At 41.1% G+C, this 13,559-nt stretch overlaps 1 protein-coding gene and 1 non-coding gene across 2 annotated transcripts in view; both read left to right on the top strand.

The window, feature by feature from the left end:
- Positions 1 to 3,826: 3,826 nt before the first annotated feature.
- Positions 3,827 to 3,897, top strand: TRNAG-GCC. The gene has a single exon. It is a non-coding gene; the product is annotated as a tRNA-Gly (tRNA).
- Positions 3,898 to 3,968: 71 nt separating this feature from the next.
- The window catches only part of CRCP (CGRP receptor component), a 21,060-nt gene continuing 11,469 nt past the window's right edge, over positions 3,969 to 13,559 (top strand). Inside the window, exons 1-4 of the mRNA XM_005425411.2 lie at positions 3,969 to 4,106; positions 6,059 to 6,095; positions 7,393 to 7,491; positions 9,667 to 9,761. Of these exons, the coding sequence (XP_005425468.1) occupies positions 4,099 to 4,106; positions 6,059 to 6,095; positions 7,393 to 7,491; positions 9,667 to 9,761 (239 nt within the window). The 5' untranslated portion in view covers positions 3,969 to 4,098. The remainder of the gene's footprint in view (positions 4,107 to 6,058; positions 6,096 to 7,392; positions 7,492 to 9,666; positions 9,762 to 13,559) is intronic.

Below are 13,559 nucleotides of genomic sequence, written 5' to 3' on the forward strand. Positions count from 1 at the left end.
TGGGTGCTTTGGGCAGGGAGGCTCGAGTGGTGCTTCTCACCCGGTGTAGCTCCTGAGCTGTGGACAGGTCAGGACCATCTTTGGAATGCTTTTCTGGCAGTATCCATCTCTCTGTCACACCCCTCTAACGAGCAGTCTTTAATATAAACAGAACTGATCCAGTGCTCTGTGCCCATTGCCACCCAGCAAACACAAAAAATAGATGGGAGCCTCTTGTTGTTTCCCATCTCTGCATTTCCCACCTGGAAAGATGCTGCAGCCCCAGATTTGGGGCTCCCCTGCTGTCCCCGGGTTGTGGGGTCACCTGAGAGCCTCGGGCAGTGGCTGTGGGACTTGGAGTTGTACCTGTGGCAATAACCTCTATCTTAAACTCATCACACCCTCCATATCATGGAATGAAGTGACTGATGGGAAGCACAAGGGACCTTTTAGAGCAGCAAGGCTGGGGCTCAGCGCGAATTTCTCACTAACTCCTGAGACAGAGCATGTTCTGCAGCCCCTCCACAGAAAGCTGAGTGTTTGCTGCTTTCTCCAAGTGAGCTCCTGCAGTGCAATATTTTTCCATGTACATTGTCCAAACCTCTCACAGAGCTCAGGGAACATATTCCAGCTTTCTCATCCACATTTTTCGTTGGATTTTCCTCCCTTAAACTGACCCTCTTGTTCTTTTTCTACTGTTCTCCCAGTTCTACAACTTATCCCCTTTCCCTTTTTCCACTGGGAAACTGAAATAGTTCCCAATTCTTTTGCAGTCCTGTTTCCTCTTGTGAAATCCCTCATTTTTACCACCTTTCTTTTCTTCTCCACCTTTTCAAAGTGTCCTTGTCCTTACTCTGGGCTTTGTCAGGAGATTGCCAATGTGTTGTGAAGACATTAAGCACTGTGTTTATAACTAGAGTGAGTGGGTGTAAATAAGATTTTGTTAGCCTGTGTCTGATATTACATATGACAGGGGATATTCCATCCACATGAGATCTGTCAGCAATGCCACTGTGGATTTAGCAAACTTCCCTGGGATTAGTTGGCTCTGCTCATTTCGTACCCCAGTGTATCTAGGAAATTATGAATTCTCTCTTTATTTTTAGCTCAACAATTATGTTTTCTCTATAATAATCAATGTAGGATGTAGATTAATATTTTTATCACGAGAGTGGAAGTAAAACAAAATACAAGCAAAATTCCTCAACTTAAAAAAGAACATTAAAGAAATAGGATTTCTTAAGGATGCTTGGAACTGGAGAGTTGAACTTTTTTGAGGAGAAAACAGTAAAACAGCAATGCAAAATATACCTTCTAATGCAAACTGAAGTGCATTCTCATTACTCTTCTCCATTTGTTCTGGTTTGGAAACAGAACAAATCCATCATTTCATCCATCCAAATTTCCCATCATCACCTTTCAGTGATTTATTTGAACCAGAAAGATTAACTTCAAAATCCTCATCCCACAGTTAATACTGGGGAAGTTCTGAAGGAAAAGTCTCCCATTTATTTTCCTTTCTGGCACAGGGGATGTCAAATCATTCCTACATCAATATTCCCAGCTCCACCCTTTTAGAGGTGAAAATAAGTACTGGAGAGTAAATTGCCAATTCTGCAGCACAGAGAAGTTTAATTAAATACATTTGAATGTTCTCAAAGATCTGAACTTTATTTGTACTTCTGTAATCAGTCTTTCTCTACTATTTTTTGCTGGAAGAGTGCAATGCTGAGGGAGTGCAGCTCCAGGAGAGCTTTGGTGGCTCTGGAACTCCAATTTTCACAACAGAAATGTGAAGGAAAAGGATGGCAGAAACAGCTACAGTGCACCTTCTTTTAAAAACATCCTTTTTTTAGCTGTCTTTTTGCTTTGGAGAAAGAAAACAGCTCCATGAGCTGAACGTGCACTGTCAGCTCGGTTGACACAGAGCCCTGCTGACATATTTTTGTTCAAAAACACCCCAACTTTGTTTTTAACTATTTTTTAAATGTAAAAGACAAAAAAAAAAAAGGGGGGAAAAAAAGAAAAAAAAATAGCCACCATAGGGTGCTGAGGGAAATGCTGAACACAGTAAACATCTTTCATGACAAAGAACACAAATACCCTGCAGATCTGCTGCCAATAGCAAGTCCTGGGCCCCCTGCTTTCAATAGTTAATAGAGGCCCCTCTCTCCCCAAGCCTTGCTGGCAACAATCACAATGTTAAAATGTTGACATGCTAAGCACATTTGGAAAAACCCATGTCTGCATTCCCTATGGATGGTGTAGCATCATCACTGTCTACCACCTAAAGAGCAGCAATTAAAGCCAAAGTGACCTTCTCACCTCAGCCCCTGCCCCCGTGGCTTCTCTCTTGATATTCCCTTTCATGGGGGCAGTGGAGATGGAGCTGAGCCATATTTGTATTTACAGCCTGCCAGGTTTCCTGTGTGCACTGGGAAATGTTTAGGAAATCTCTATTTGGGTGGAAAAGCTGTTGGAAGAGGTGTTTGTGTTGTGCTCCTTCATCCCCAGCTGGGTCTTCATTGTGGGTTGTAAAAAGCAGCACTGATTGGAAAAATGTGTCAGGAAAGTGAAGTTTTTGGGGGAAAGGGTGGAAAAAACGTGTCAGGAAAGTGAAATTTTTGGGGAAAATGGAAAAAAACATGTCAGGAAAGTGAAATTTTGAGGAAAATGTGGAAAAAAATATGTCAGGAAAGTGAAGTTTTGGGGAAAGGGCAGAAAAATACGTCAGGAAATTGAAATTTTGGTGAAATGGTGGAAAAGATGTGTCAGGAAAGTGAAATTTTGGGGAAATGGTGGAAATAAATATAATATTTTGCTGCTGGGGGAGAGATATAAAGAGATATAAAGGATTAGGGTTATTGTGCTGAAGGTTCTGAACCCTTAGCTAAGAGAGTGGTGAGAGGCAGACAAGGATTAGCAGATTTCTGGAATGAAACCCTGAAATTTGATTGTCTGGAAATGCACTATTTTCACAGGAAACCTGCCATCCTTTCGCTACTTTCAAGCAGCTGCATGTGGAGGGTTTGGGACACGGCAGAGCAGTCACAGAGCTTTTGCTGTGCCACTTTTGGCCAATTTACAAGGCCAGTTAATCCTGACATGAAAAAGGGCAGCATCCATCACATCCTGTGCTCTGAGTCACACCAGCAGCTTGTGTTACTCTGAATTTGTTTGGGATTTGCAACACCCCAAGGAGAAGAAAAGGTTTGATTTTGTCTGGTTTGGTCATGGAGAGAACAGTGGCTGGTGGGTTTTGTGCTGGAATTGCAAGGCAGAGGTTATGGGCACAAAGCTAATACATTCAGCTCCCTAAATCCCTAAAAGGATCTTAAATCCCAGCTGCAAGCAAGCAAATACATCTGTATGACACTCCTTAGGGAGTTAGAGGTGCCATGTCTGCACATGAAATTTTCCCTGAGAGATAATGTCAAAATGAAGGAATTAATATTTCCCTAGCCAGGTAATTTTCCTTGCTGTTGCCACTTGGATTTTCAGCTGTTTGCACTCATGGAAGTGTCACTGGTTTTACTGAGGATGAAAAGAGCTCTTGGAAAATTTTATAGCCCATGGTTTAGATGGGAAAGACAGCTGGGGAAGACACGGTGCTGATGAATTTGATGTACGGGTGCTTTAAAAGACAACAGCAGTATTACACAACTACCTGCAGCACTCCGCGGTGTGGTTAAAGATTTGATTAGAAAGTATTTTCGCCATACTGTTTACCTTTGTCACAGTTAACAGCGGCTAATTGTCAATCTGGATGATTTCAGAGAAAAATTTAAACCCTTTTCTGTCTGATATACGCACAAAAGCTGCGGTGAGAGCATGATTTTCATCACTGGCATTGGTGGTTCAGTGGTAGAATTCTCGCCTGCCACGCGGGAGGCCCGGGTTCGATTCCCGGCCAATGCAGTTGATATTTTCCCGCCTCACCTTTTTTTTTTTTTTTAAGTTCCTTTTTTCTCCTTCCTTTTCCGCTTCCGTCGCGGCCGCCAAATCCTCCTTCAGCTCCACCGGGCCTCGGCCCGCTGCTCCTCCGTTGTGCCCCGCCGGGCTGCGGCTGCCCGGGGGTAGCGGGAGAATCCTCGGGGAGGCCGCGCCGGGGAGGACAAGATGGAGGTGTAAGGAAGGGCCTGAGGGGGGAGCACAGGGCACGGCCGGGCCTCAGAGCCGCCCTGCCGTGGCCACAGCGGGGCTGCAGGGCATTTCAGCGGGGTTTGTGTGGGGAAATTCTCTATGGGGTGTGTGGGTGCATCTCTATGGGCGTGGGGTGTGTGTGGGTACATCTGTATGTGGTGTGTGGGGGTACATCCATGTCGGCCTGTGCGTGAGGGGTGTGAGGGTGCAGTGAATCCGTGAGGGGTGTGAAGGTGCAATGGATCCACGAGGAATGTGAGGGTGCAATGGATCCGTGAGGGCAAATATGAGCTATTTAAAGACTCTACAAAGTGTTTATATTTTTGGTGTTACCATTTTTACCTTTCTGCTTAAATATTAATCACATAAAAATTAAGCAAAGTGTTGAGCTGACTGCTTGAAAATACACATTACAATCCATTATTCAGAATTCCTTCTTTTGTGGCTGTAAAATTGGTAGCTGTGAGTCAGGACCGAAGGAAATTCTATTTCTATTGCAAAAGATGATAAGTTTATAGTTCTGGTATTTCAGAGCTGTTGTAGATTTGAGACTGACTCGTTAGCAGAAGTGAAAAAAAAAGGTTTTTTTCTGAATGACAACGTGGATTGAAATGAAAAAGGAAAGAAGGAAAGCAATCGTCTTAAATAATTTCATTCTCAACCCTTGATTCCGCAGCCCCATTTGCATGGCCGTATGTTTGTTTCATCCTCTTTCAGCCGAAGAATTCCATACGTAATTCTCCCTATAGAATGCCTTTGATCCGCGGGGATTTCTGTAGGGCCCTGCTGAATGCAAACATTCTGAAGACTTGCATTTACCTCCCAACAAAAGTTATATATGGTTTGTAAAACATGAATGAAAAACTAATGCGTGCCTGAGCTCACTTGCTGAAGTTTCACTCGGGTCAGCGAAATGGAAGTTGAAGTTCATCTCAGCGTATTTTAGAAGGTCCTTTTCATTTAAAAACAATGCTAGAACCTGTGGAAGTTTGTGGATGCATTTACCATTTGAAAGTGATGAACGTGACAGTTCTATTCAGGCCATTCTCTGTGCTTAACAACACATTGTACCTTTTTTGTTGGTTTTTTTTTTTTGCTTTTTCCTAAGCTGCTGCACAGACCTGAGAAAGGCTTTTTTTTTCCTTTTGTATGGAAACTTTCTGTTGTTGTGGCTACTGACTACTCAGCAGAATGTGTTGTTCTGGGAATAGAGGATGTTCTGGGGCAGGTTTTCTCCCTTTTTATACTTTAAATGTATAAATTTACAATATGCAGGAGGAAGAAAGGCATGCTCTGCAGTCACCCTGCCAGCCTTGGATAAGGATTCTGGTTTAATAGGGACTGAGGAAGTGGAAAATGGGAAACTCAGCCTTGCCCTTCTAATATGGGAACAGGCACATAAAGATGGGAAGAATAAATAAAGAGGAAATGCAATAAATTGTTTTTTTTCACTCAGTACAACACATAAAAATTAAACCCTGTTTGTGTCTATACACACACACGTGTCCATGGTACTAAAATACTCAGGGTGCTCCTGACTGATAAAGAAAACAGTGCTTGTAATCTGAATTCCTTTTCCCATCAGTTTTTATTTTAATAAAATCAGTGGCATTTTTTCTAAGGAAGAAGCAAAGCAATTTGGTTTGAGTGTGTGAAATTGGGTGAGTGAGTAAAATAGGATGACTGAGTGAAAGGAGTGTGTTGTACAAGTGTGTTATGATTTATGGGGAAAACTGTGCAAAATATACTCAATATTTATTCACAATTTTACTGACAGCATGGAAAATATTTTCCCCAGATGGCAGCTGTAGAATCACCAAAATAAGATGTCTTAGGGCTTTTTTTTTAAGTTCTTTTAGTGTCTGTGAGTGTGCAAAGAAAAGCTTCAAACAGTTCCATTTGGAACATAATTAATTGTTTTCATTTTTCCTTTTAGAAAAGATGCAAATGCTGCATTGCTGAGTAACTTTGAGGTAAGTTTGTCTTCATTCTGCTTTTAAAGCAGCAGTTCCAAGTTGTCATCAGTCCCTTGTATAATCTTTGGAAGCTGAAACCTGTGGCAGTGGCAGTCAGGAAAACCTGCAGGGGATTTACTCTTCCTTGCATTTGGTTTGGTTTCAAGAAAAAAAGCCTTTAAAGAAGATTTGGAAGGGGTTTTGCTAGTAATGGGTACTGAATTATTGTTTTTATGGTCTTGAGATTATTCTGAAGTGGGTATTTTCCTCTCTCATTTTAAGAGGAGTAAGAAGAAATGTTTGATTTACCTGGTTTAATTTAAGCCAGGTAATGGAAATATTTTGCCTTGCTGATTAATTTAATTTTTGGAGCAGTTTTAATAACCCTAGTGGTTTTGTCTGTGTTATTGTATTGCTGAAGCTGCTTTTTATTGCAGCTGTTTCATTCTGTTCTGAAATTAATCTTGAAGTGTTTTATCCTGCAAACAGCAGAGCAGCACCTGGTGAGTGGTAATGAGGCATCTGGGAAGGACTCTGCTAAATTTCCTCTGAGAAATAGAGGATACCCTGTCACCTAAAATGGTGTTCAATGTCTGGCTGTTGAAATCATGTGAAAAAAATAACAAATATGATTTTGAAAAGTACTGATTCCCTCCAGCTGCTGATCCCTTTCCATTTGCTCCTCTCCCCAGTGGCAGTTGCACTGCAGAGCCAACGTTCTGTAAATCCAGGGGATGTTTTGCACACCAAGTTCCACCCCTGCACATCCCTGTGAGCTTGTTGTCCTTTTGTGTTCTCAAAGCTCACAGCCTGAGTTTGATCTCAGCAGTGACAGGTGTTCCTTTTCCATGGAGGTGTGAAGTAATGGAGGGTTTGTAGCTGATTATGTTCATATTTCTCACTGTCTGGAAATGTCTGCTTTCTTATTTCTCTGGAAGTGTCAGTTTGTGATTCCCTGGGCTGGATCTTGAGTGAAGCCAGGTAAAAATGAGGGGATGAACAGTGAGAAGGGCTCTGTTGCTTTGCTCTGGATATTTACTCTGGATATACTGCAAAGCCTGAAGCAAAACATCTGAAAAAGTTCCATTCATCTGTTTAAAATAGTCACAGCTTTTAAAAATCAATTTACATCCTTATTCACCACTCTGGGGCCAAAACATTTCTCATTCCAGTTGTTGGTCCATCCACCAGAACAACCACACTTTTTTTGTTGTTTGGCTGATAGGAATTTCCTGTTCATTTATGATTTCCTGCTGTAATATTTGTAGGTAAAATGCTCTCAGATGCTCTGAACCTCTTTATTTTTTATTTTTAGGTGTACCAGTTACTTACTGATCTCAAGCAGCAGCGTAAGGAGAGTGGCAAAACCAAGCAGAGCTCTGGGCAGCAGAATCTGAACACAATCATGTATGAGGTGAGCAGCCCTGGGAAAATCCATTTACCAGTTGGCTCAAGCTGCAATAATTCACATCCTCAGGGCTGTGTATTGATAATTTGGTATCAAATTTCCCCTGATTCAAACCATAATACAATGTTTGATCTGCCACTTTTCTGTGGTTGTAGGGTAACTGTGCTGTCAGGGCAAAGTTAGGCAGCTGCTGTTCTTAAAATCTGTAAAAGAATTTCAACATTTCAAACCCCCTGGTTTTCAGCTGTTTAATTTTGTTAGGATTTTTTTAAATTCTAAGTATTCCATCCTTTTAAGACACAGGGCAGAGCTTGCTATCATCTGATATCACTATCATTGTGATATCACCTAATGGAATAATTAAGATGATGATTTCAAAGCTGAGGCACAGATGACATGGTATTTTTTAATTAACAAAACTAAATCAATAATTCCCAGCCAAAACAGATAACCTGAATTGGTTTTTGATCCAAAGAAAAGCCAAACCACACATACAGATAACATCACTTGGATGCCGGGTGGGGAATAAACATTTAATCCCTTTCTGGGAAGGAATTCTAAAATCTTATAATACAGATCTTACAATACAAATACAAATTTATTTAAAATAAATTAGCAACTTCCCAGAGCCTTGCAGAGGGACCCATTGTGTGTGTGCTGCAGAATTGCATGAGCAGCAATGACTGGCAGGCAGCTGAAAGCACTTTGCCTTTGCTTGCATGAGTAATTCTGTTGAGCCCTGAAACCACTCATGTGGATAAGATCTGGCCTAGGCTTTGGTTTTGTTTTAGTTCTGGCTTTGTTTGAAAAAGGTACAGAGGTTGTAATTCCTGAGCCTTGTATTCAACAAAATAGGGGCTTACCAAAAATGGGAATTAAATCTTCATGGAGACTGACAGTCTCTTCCTGCACCTCTGGGAAACAGCTGAGGGAGATCCTGTAAGTAAATTTGATCAGGATGCGCCTGAAATCTTGAATTGCTTTGTTATTTTATGTGTTAAATACCTATAGGGAGCTTGGAGCTGTAGTTGGTGTCAGTTCTGGGTGGATTTTCTATGTTTGACTGAAAGAAGAGCAGAATTTGATTTTATAGGATTGTCTTTGGATTTCTCCACAAGCTCCCTCTGCAGACTTGGATCCATTGGCACTGAAGTAACTCCATAAAAGGAGCTTTGCTTTTCTGTGTTTTTGGCTTTCTCATTGATTTGAAATTGCCAAAAAAAAAGATGAACCTGGAAGAAAAATTACTCCTGTGAAATAATCACATTACGTGACATTATAATAATTTCATTTCAGTCACTAGTGGTGAATAACAGCTTCATTTAATCTGGAAAGATCAGACAGGGCTTAAAGAAATTAATAATAAATTATAATTATTTCCAGCTCTTCATTTTGGGGTTTAATTCAAGCAACAATAAATATTTAGGAAGACTTTAAGTCACTTCCAGTGAAAAATCAGCTATGAACTGGAATTTTTGTGGGGTTTTTAATCAACCAATTGGTTTTTTACTCAGCTCAGATTACTTTGTGTAATGTGATTATTTTATCCAACTGCTCAATGTTGTTATTGTAAATAAAGCAAATAAATGGAACATTTGCTGTCAAAGTTAAGGTTGGTAGGTGTTACATGGAAAAAACTGATCAAAGTTTAATTGTCCCAATTAATTTTGAATAGCAAAATATCCTTGTAGATTTCATAACAAGCCACTTAATCTGCTTCTCTCAACTTTAAATTGCCAAAAATGCAGGTAAAGGATAAAAATAAGGATAGATTAGAGACCTTAAAGAGGAATTTTTGGGCTGGCAGTGAGAATATTCCTGGCACTGGGCACATGAAAACTGGGGTTTAGGATGAATTCAACTTTCCTGTGTGCTTTTAAAAGACAAAATCCAAAAAAGGAGCAAACCAAGCAAATATCTCACAAACACAAGAGGGTTTTTTTAGCAGTCAGAGCTAAAACTCAACCCTTTCCTGTATTCCTCAACTTGCAATTTTGTGCTTTGAACAGCTCAGATAAAGTTGATTTCCAAACCTGAATTGATTTTACAGTTTTTCTTGAGACTTTTCAGAATACTTGTTCCATACACAACTGGTAAAACAAGTATTAATTAAATAATTAATAAGTAATTGGTCATTAAATATGTATTAAATAATACATATTTTCTTTCTGTCCCTTGCAGACACTGAAGTACATTTCAAAAACACCCTGCAGGTACCAGAGCCCTGAGACTGTCAGGGAGTTCCTGATAGCAATGAAAGACCATAAATTAACCAAGTAAGTGCAGCTGTGCATTTGAACAGTAGTAAAAACTCCATTAGTGCTGACAAACTGATCCCTGTGGACGGTATGATGATCTGATTAATGGATTTTAAGGATTTTCTGCCATTATTTAAATGCTCAGCCGAACATATTTTCCTTCACTTGTGGTATTTCCATCTTTATGAGGTGTTTGTGCAGGATCTCTGAGATCTACAGTTCTTTAAATGTTGTATCAACCAACCCCCCCCTCCTTCCCAGCAGTTTCCTGTGGAGCTGAACATCCAGTTGTTATTTTGGGAAGTTCTGCCTGGAAAGAAAAAGATTTCCTTTGCAGTTCCAAGACTCCAAGGGCTTTTTTCCCCTCTGTGAGTGCCTGTTCTTGAGGCACATAATCCTCCTGGAGCTCTGCAGAGTGGGACTGAAGCCTGATGTAAATAGAAATGGAATCAGCTGGCCACTTGTTTGGATAACTCTGATCACTCCTGACTTCTAAAGCAGAAAAAACCCAATATTTAGTGCTTCTAAATGACTCCACTTCAGAGGAGGAGTTTTCAGGCACTGAGTGTGGTTTTATTCCCTGCTGGGACTCCCAAGGAGTTCATCCTCTGGGAAAGAGGCTTTTCACTCATTTGGCTGTGCCACAAAATGCACAGTGAGGGCTCTGCAGTGCTGCAGGGAGGTTTTTAGGCTGTCCAGAGCAGGGAGAGCAGGTTGGCAGCTTTTTGTTGGAGTTTCAGTGCCCCCTCTCTACAGCCAGGCACATCCAGCCCAGCAGCAGCTCTGCTGCTCCTTGGGAATCCTGGCCTGGAATTGTGCTTGGAGGGCTTTCTTTGCCAGCTCAGTAAATCAGTGTTTAACCCTCATTTTATCCAGCAGGATACACATTTATGTATCCTCATTATTTTCTGGAGGTGTTCATGCATGGAGAAAAGAAAATAGTCTGCAATAAAAATACCAGAGGTGTAAAGAGGTGGTAATATGGCACTGAGAGGTCTTAAAATTGGCAGCAAACATTTCTTGAGTAGTAGTGAGCATCCTTTCCTTCTGGTAAAAGTGTAAACCAACCCTTTCTGAAGAGAAATAACCTTTGCTGTCAGTGCAGGGCAGCAGTTTAGGAAGAACCAGCAGAGTAGGATTTTTCAGAATAAAACAAACTGAATGATGTTGGTGTAAAACTCCCATTACAAATCAAAGTGTTTATTCTTATTTCAAGCTCATTTCTAATTTTTTTTCAGGTAGAATTTGACCAGAACCTGAGGGTTAACTCTTAGTGTTATCACTTCAGGTACCTTCACTGCAACTGCTCCCCTGGATGGGATCCCCTAGAGTGAAATACTAAACAATTTAAATTATGACAGAGAAACTTCCAGCTACAGATTCTCTGTCTCCCACAGTGCTGAGCACTTTTGTAGATCTACCCAAATATTCACCTTCCCACAGCTGCTTGTTCAGTGAGCTGGGAAGGTTGGAGCAGTTACAAGCTTTACATGAGCTTTTGGACTGTTCCATTTTTTGTGGATGCTCCAAGATGCCTTTGGGGCTGGGTATCATCCTGTTTGTACTTTTCCTGAGACACTGAAGCAAAACAATTTTTCCAAAATCATTTCTTGTGCATGGTGGCAGCAGCATGAGAGTGAAGAGCCAGCCAGTGGTGTAAGTGACAAATTTACTCTGTGAGAATTCACATTTGTTTTGTGAGCATTCTGTACAGCTTTTATCTGGTAAAGAACTTCCCAACTCTGCCACGTGCTTTACAGAATAAAACCCAGAACTTTTTTGTCTGGCACTTCTTTTTTTCTGATCTTTTTCATCTTTTCCATTGTCAGGGCCCACCTGGCAGCCCCTTCACCCCAAAGCACAGAGAGCACAAGGGGTGCAGTCCTCTTTAAAGCACTTTATGTTAAACCACTTAAAGCAGTGATGCCTCCAAGGCAGTTTGGAGCTACCTTTGCTTCCTAACCAAGATCATTTCAACACTGCTCCTCTTGTTAAATAAAAAGGCTTTGATGGTTTCCATTCTGTGGGATGCAGGTGGTGTTGAGGGATTTCATTCCAGCTGTGTGCAGAGAGCTTCCCTCCCTCAGAGAGGAAAGAGCTGCAGTGTTTGCTCTTCCAGGACCTTGCTTGTGTGATCCCTGGAATGACCTTTCCTCCCACCAAGAGTAATGAGCTCCAGACTCCCTTTGCTGCTTCCTTTCTGGGTAAGGCACCCCAAAATGTGCTCTCTGAGCTGCTAACAGCTCTCTGCAGTGGCTGATGAGATTTAATTTGTGTTAATTGGGGTCTGTCCTCACACAATTCAGTCTGGATAAAGGGTCAGCAACTCCCCATCACCCCAAACTGCTCCCCTGCCCTTTACATTCCTCTCATAACTCCACTTCTAATCAGAGGGGAAACAATTAAGCAGCGTGTTTATGCTGTTAATTAGGCTTAGCCTATTTCTTAATAGCAGGACTTTGGAGCCCAGGATTTGCAGCCCTGCCTGGGCTGTGCCATTCCCTGTGATTGCTGCCCTCAGCACTAGGCTGTGCTCGTGGATGGGAGAATCCCCAGCTGGGAGGAGACAGCAGCCAGGGAAACACCAGGAACTGAGGCACAGCACAGCTCTGAATCAAGGGAATTCTTGTTTTTCCTTCCCCAGCCCTGCAGGACGTCAGGCTGCACGTGATGTCTGTGCTCCAGTGAGAGAATTGGTAACATAATTCTGGCAAATTCTGCAGTTCCTGGAAAATCACCTCAAATCCTTCTGTTATCGCTGATTTTTGCCACTCAAAAAATCAAGTTAACACACTACCATCCATTTTGTGATGGATTTGTCTCTTTAGTGTTACAGACACAAAAAAATGCTTCTAAAAGGCAGAATTTAAAAAATCAATTTTAAAGATTTTTAAAACATCAATATGTGCAAACAAATATTCCAGAGTCATTTCAGAATGCTGCCTTGCTAAATGGAGCAAATTCAAAGGCAGATATTTCACTGACACAGTTAAGGTGTGGTAAAACAGTTTTTCCCATAGTTTTTCATCATTACTTTGGTAAAATTCAAACTGTAGAACTGAGATTTTTTTTAAAACTACAGCTCTGAACCCACATAATGAATTTTATTATTACCTTGTTGAGGCCTCAGGCTTTGGCTGAAGCTGCAGTTCAGTGAGCCATGTTGTACTTGGAAGTAGAGTTTGCCACTAGCAGCTCATTTTCCAGTCTTAGTGCTGGAATGGCTTCATATTTGTAAGTTATAGTGAATTGCATTGCATGAAAAGATCATTTATTAAACTGGAGCTCTGTAATTATGGTTCAATGACAACTGGCTCTACTTGTGCTTCTTCCTGCCACTGATATGCTGTCTTGCATCTAATTTTGGGATAACCAAATTTCCAATCACTCTATATTATTATAATTTTAAAAAAACTGGTCAGGAACATTGCACATTTTGTCTTTAAATCAACACAGTCGAGGAAGTGTTGAGCTGAAAATCTTCAGTACTTCTAGAAAATATTTTCCCTCATGACTGCCAAAAGCTACAACAGATACAAACCTCTGCAATATTAAAGGCTGAAGGATTTGCTTTGTAATTTTTGTCTCCTCCAGAGCTTTCAAAATGAATATTCAACAGCAAGTCAGCATCGTGCTCATTGAACAACAGCATCATTTAAGAGATTTTAAGAAGATTATTCTCAGCTTTTCCAGTGGGAATCTGTGTGGAGAATCACAGCACCCACTGGGGCTGTGATTTCCCATTTTGGGGAAATCCTCCCTCAGCCAGACCCTGTGCTCAGGACTCAGGCACTAAAAGCTGCCATGCTTGATTGA

Source organism: Geospiza fortis, unplaced genomic scaffold, assembly GCF_000277835.1.
Source record: "Geospiza fortis unplaced genomic scaffold, GeoFor_1.0 scaffold425, whole genome shotgun sequence".
In the NCBI taxonomy this organism is placed as follows: Eukaryota; Metazoa; Chordata; class Aves; order Passeriformes; family Thraupidae; genus Geospiza; species Geospiza fortis.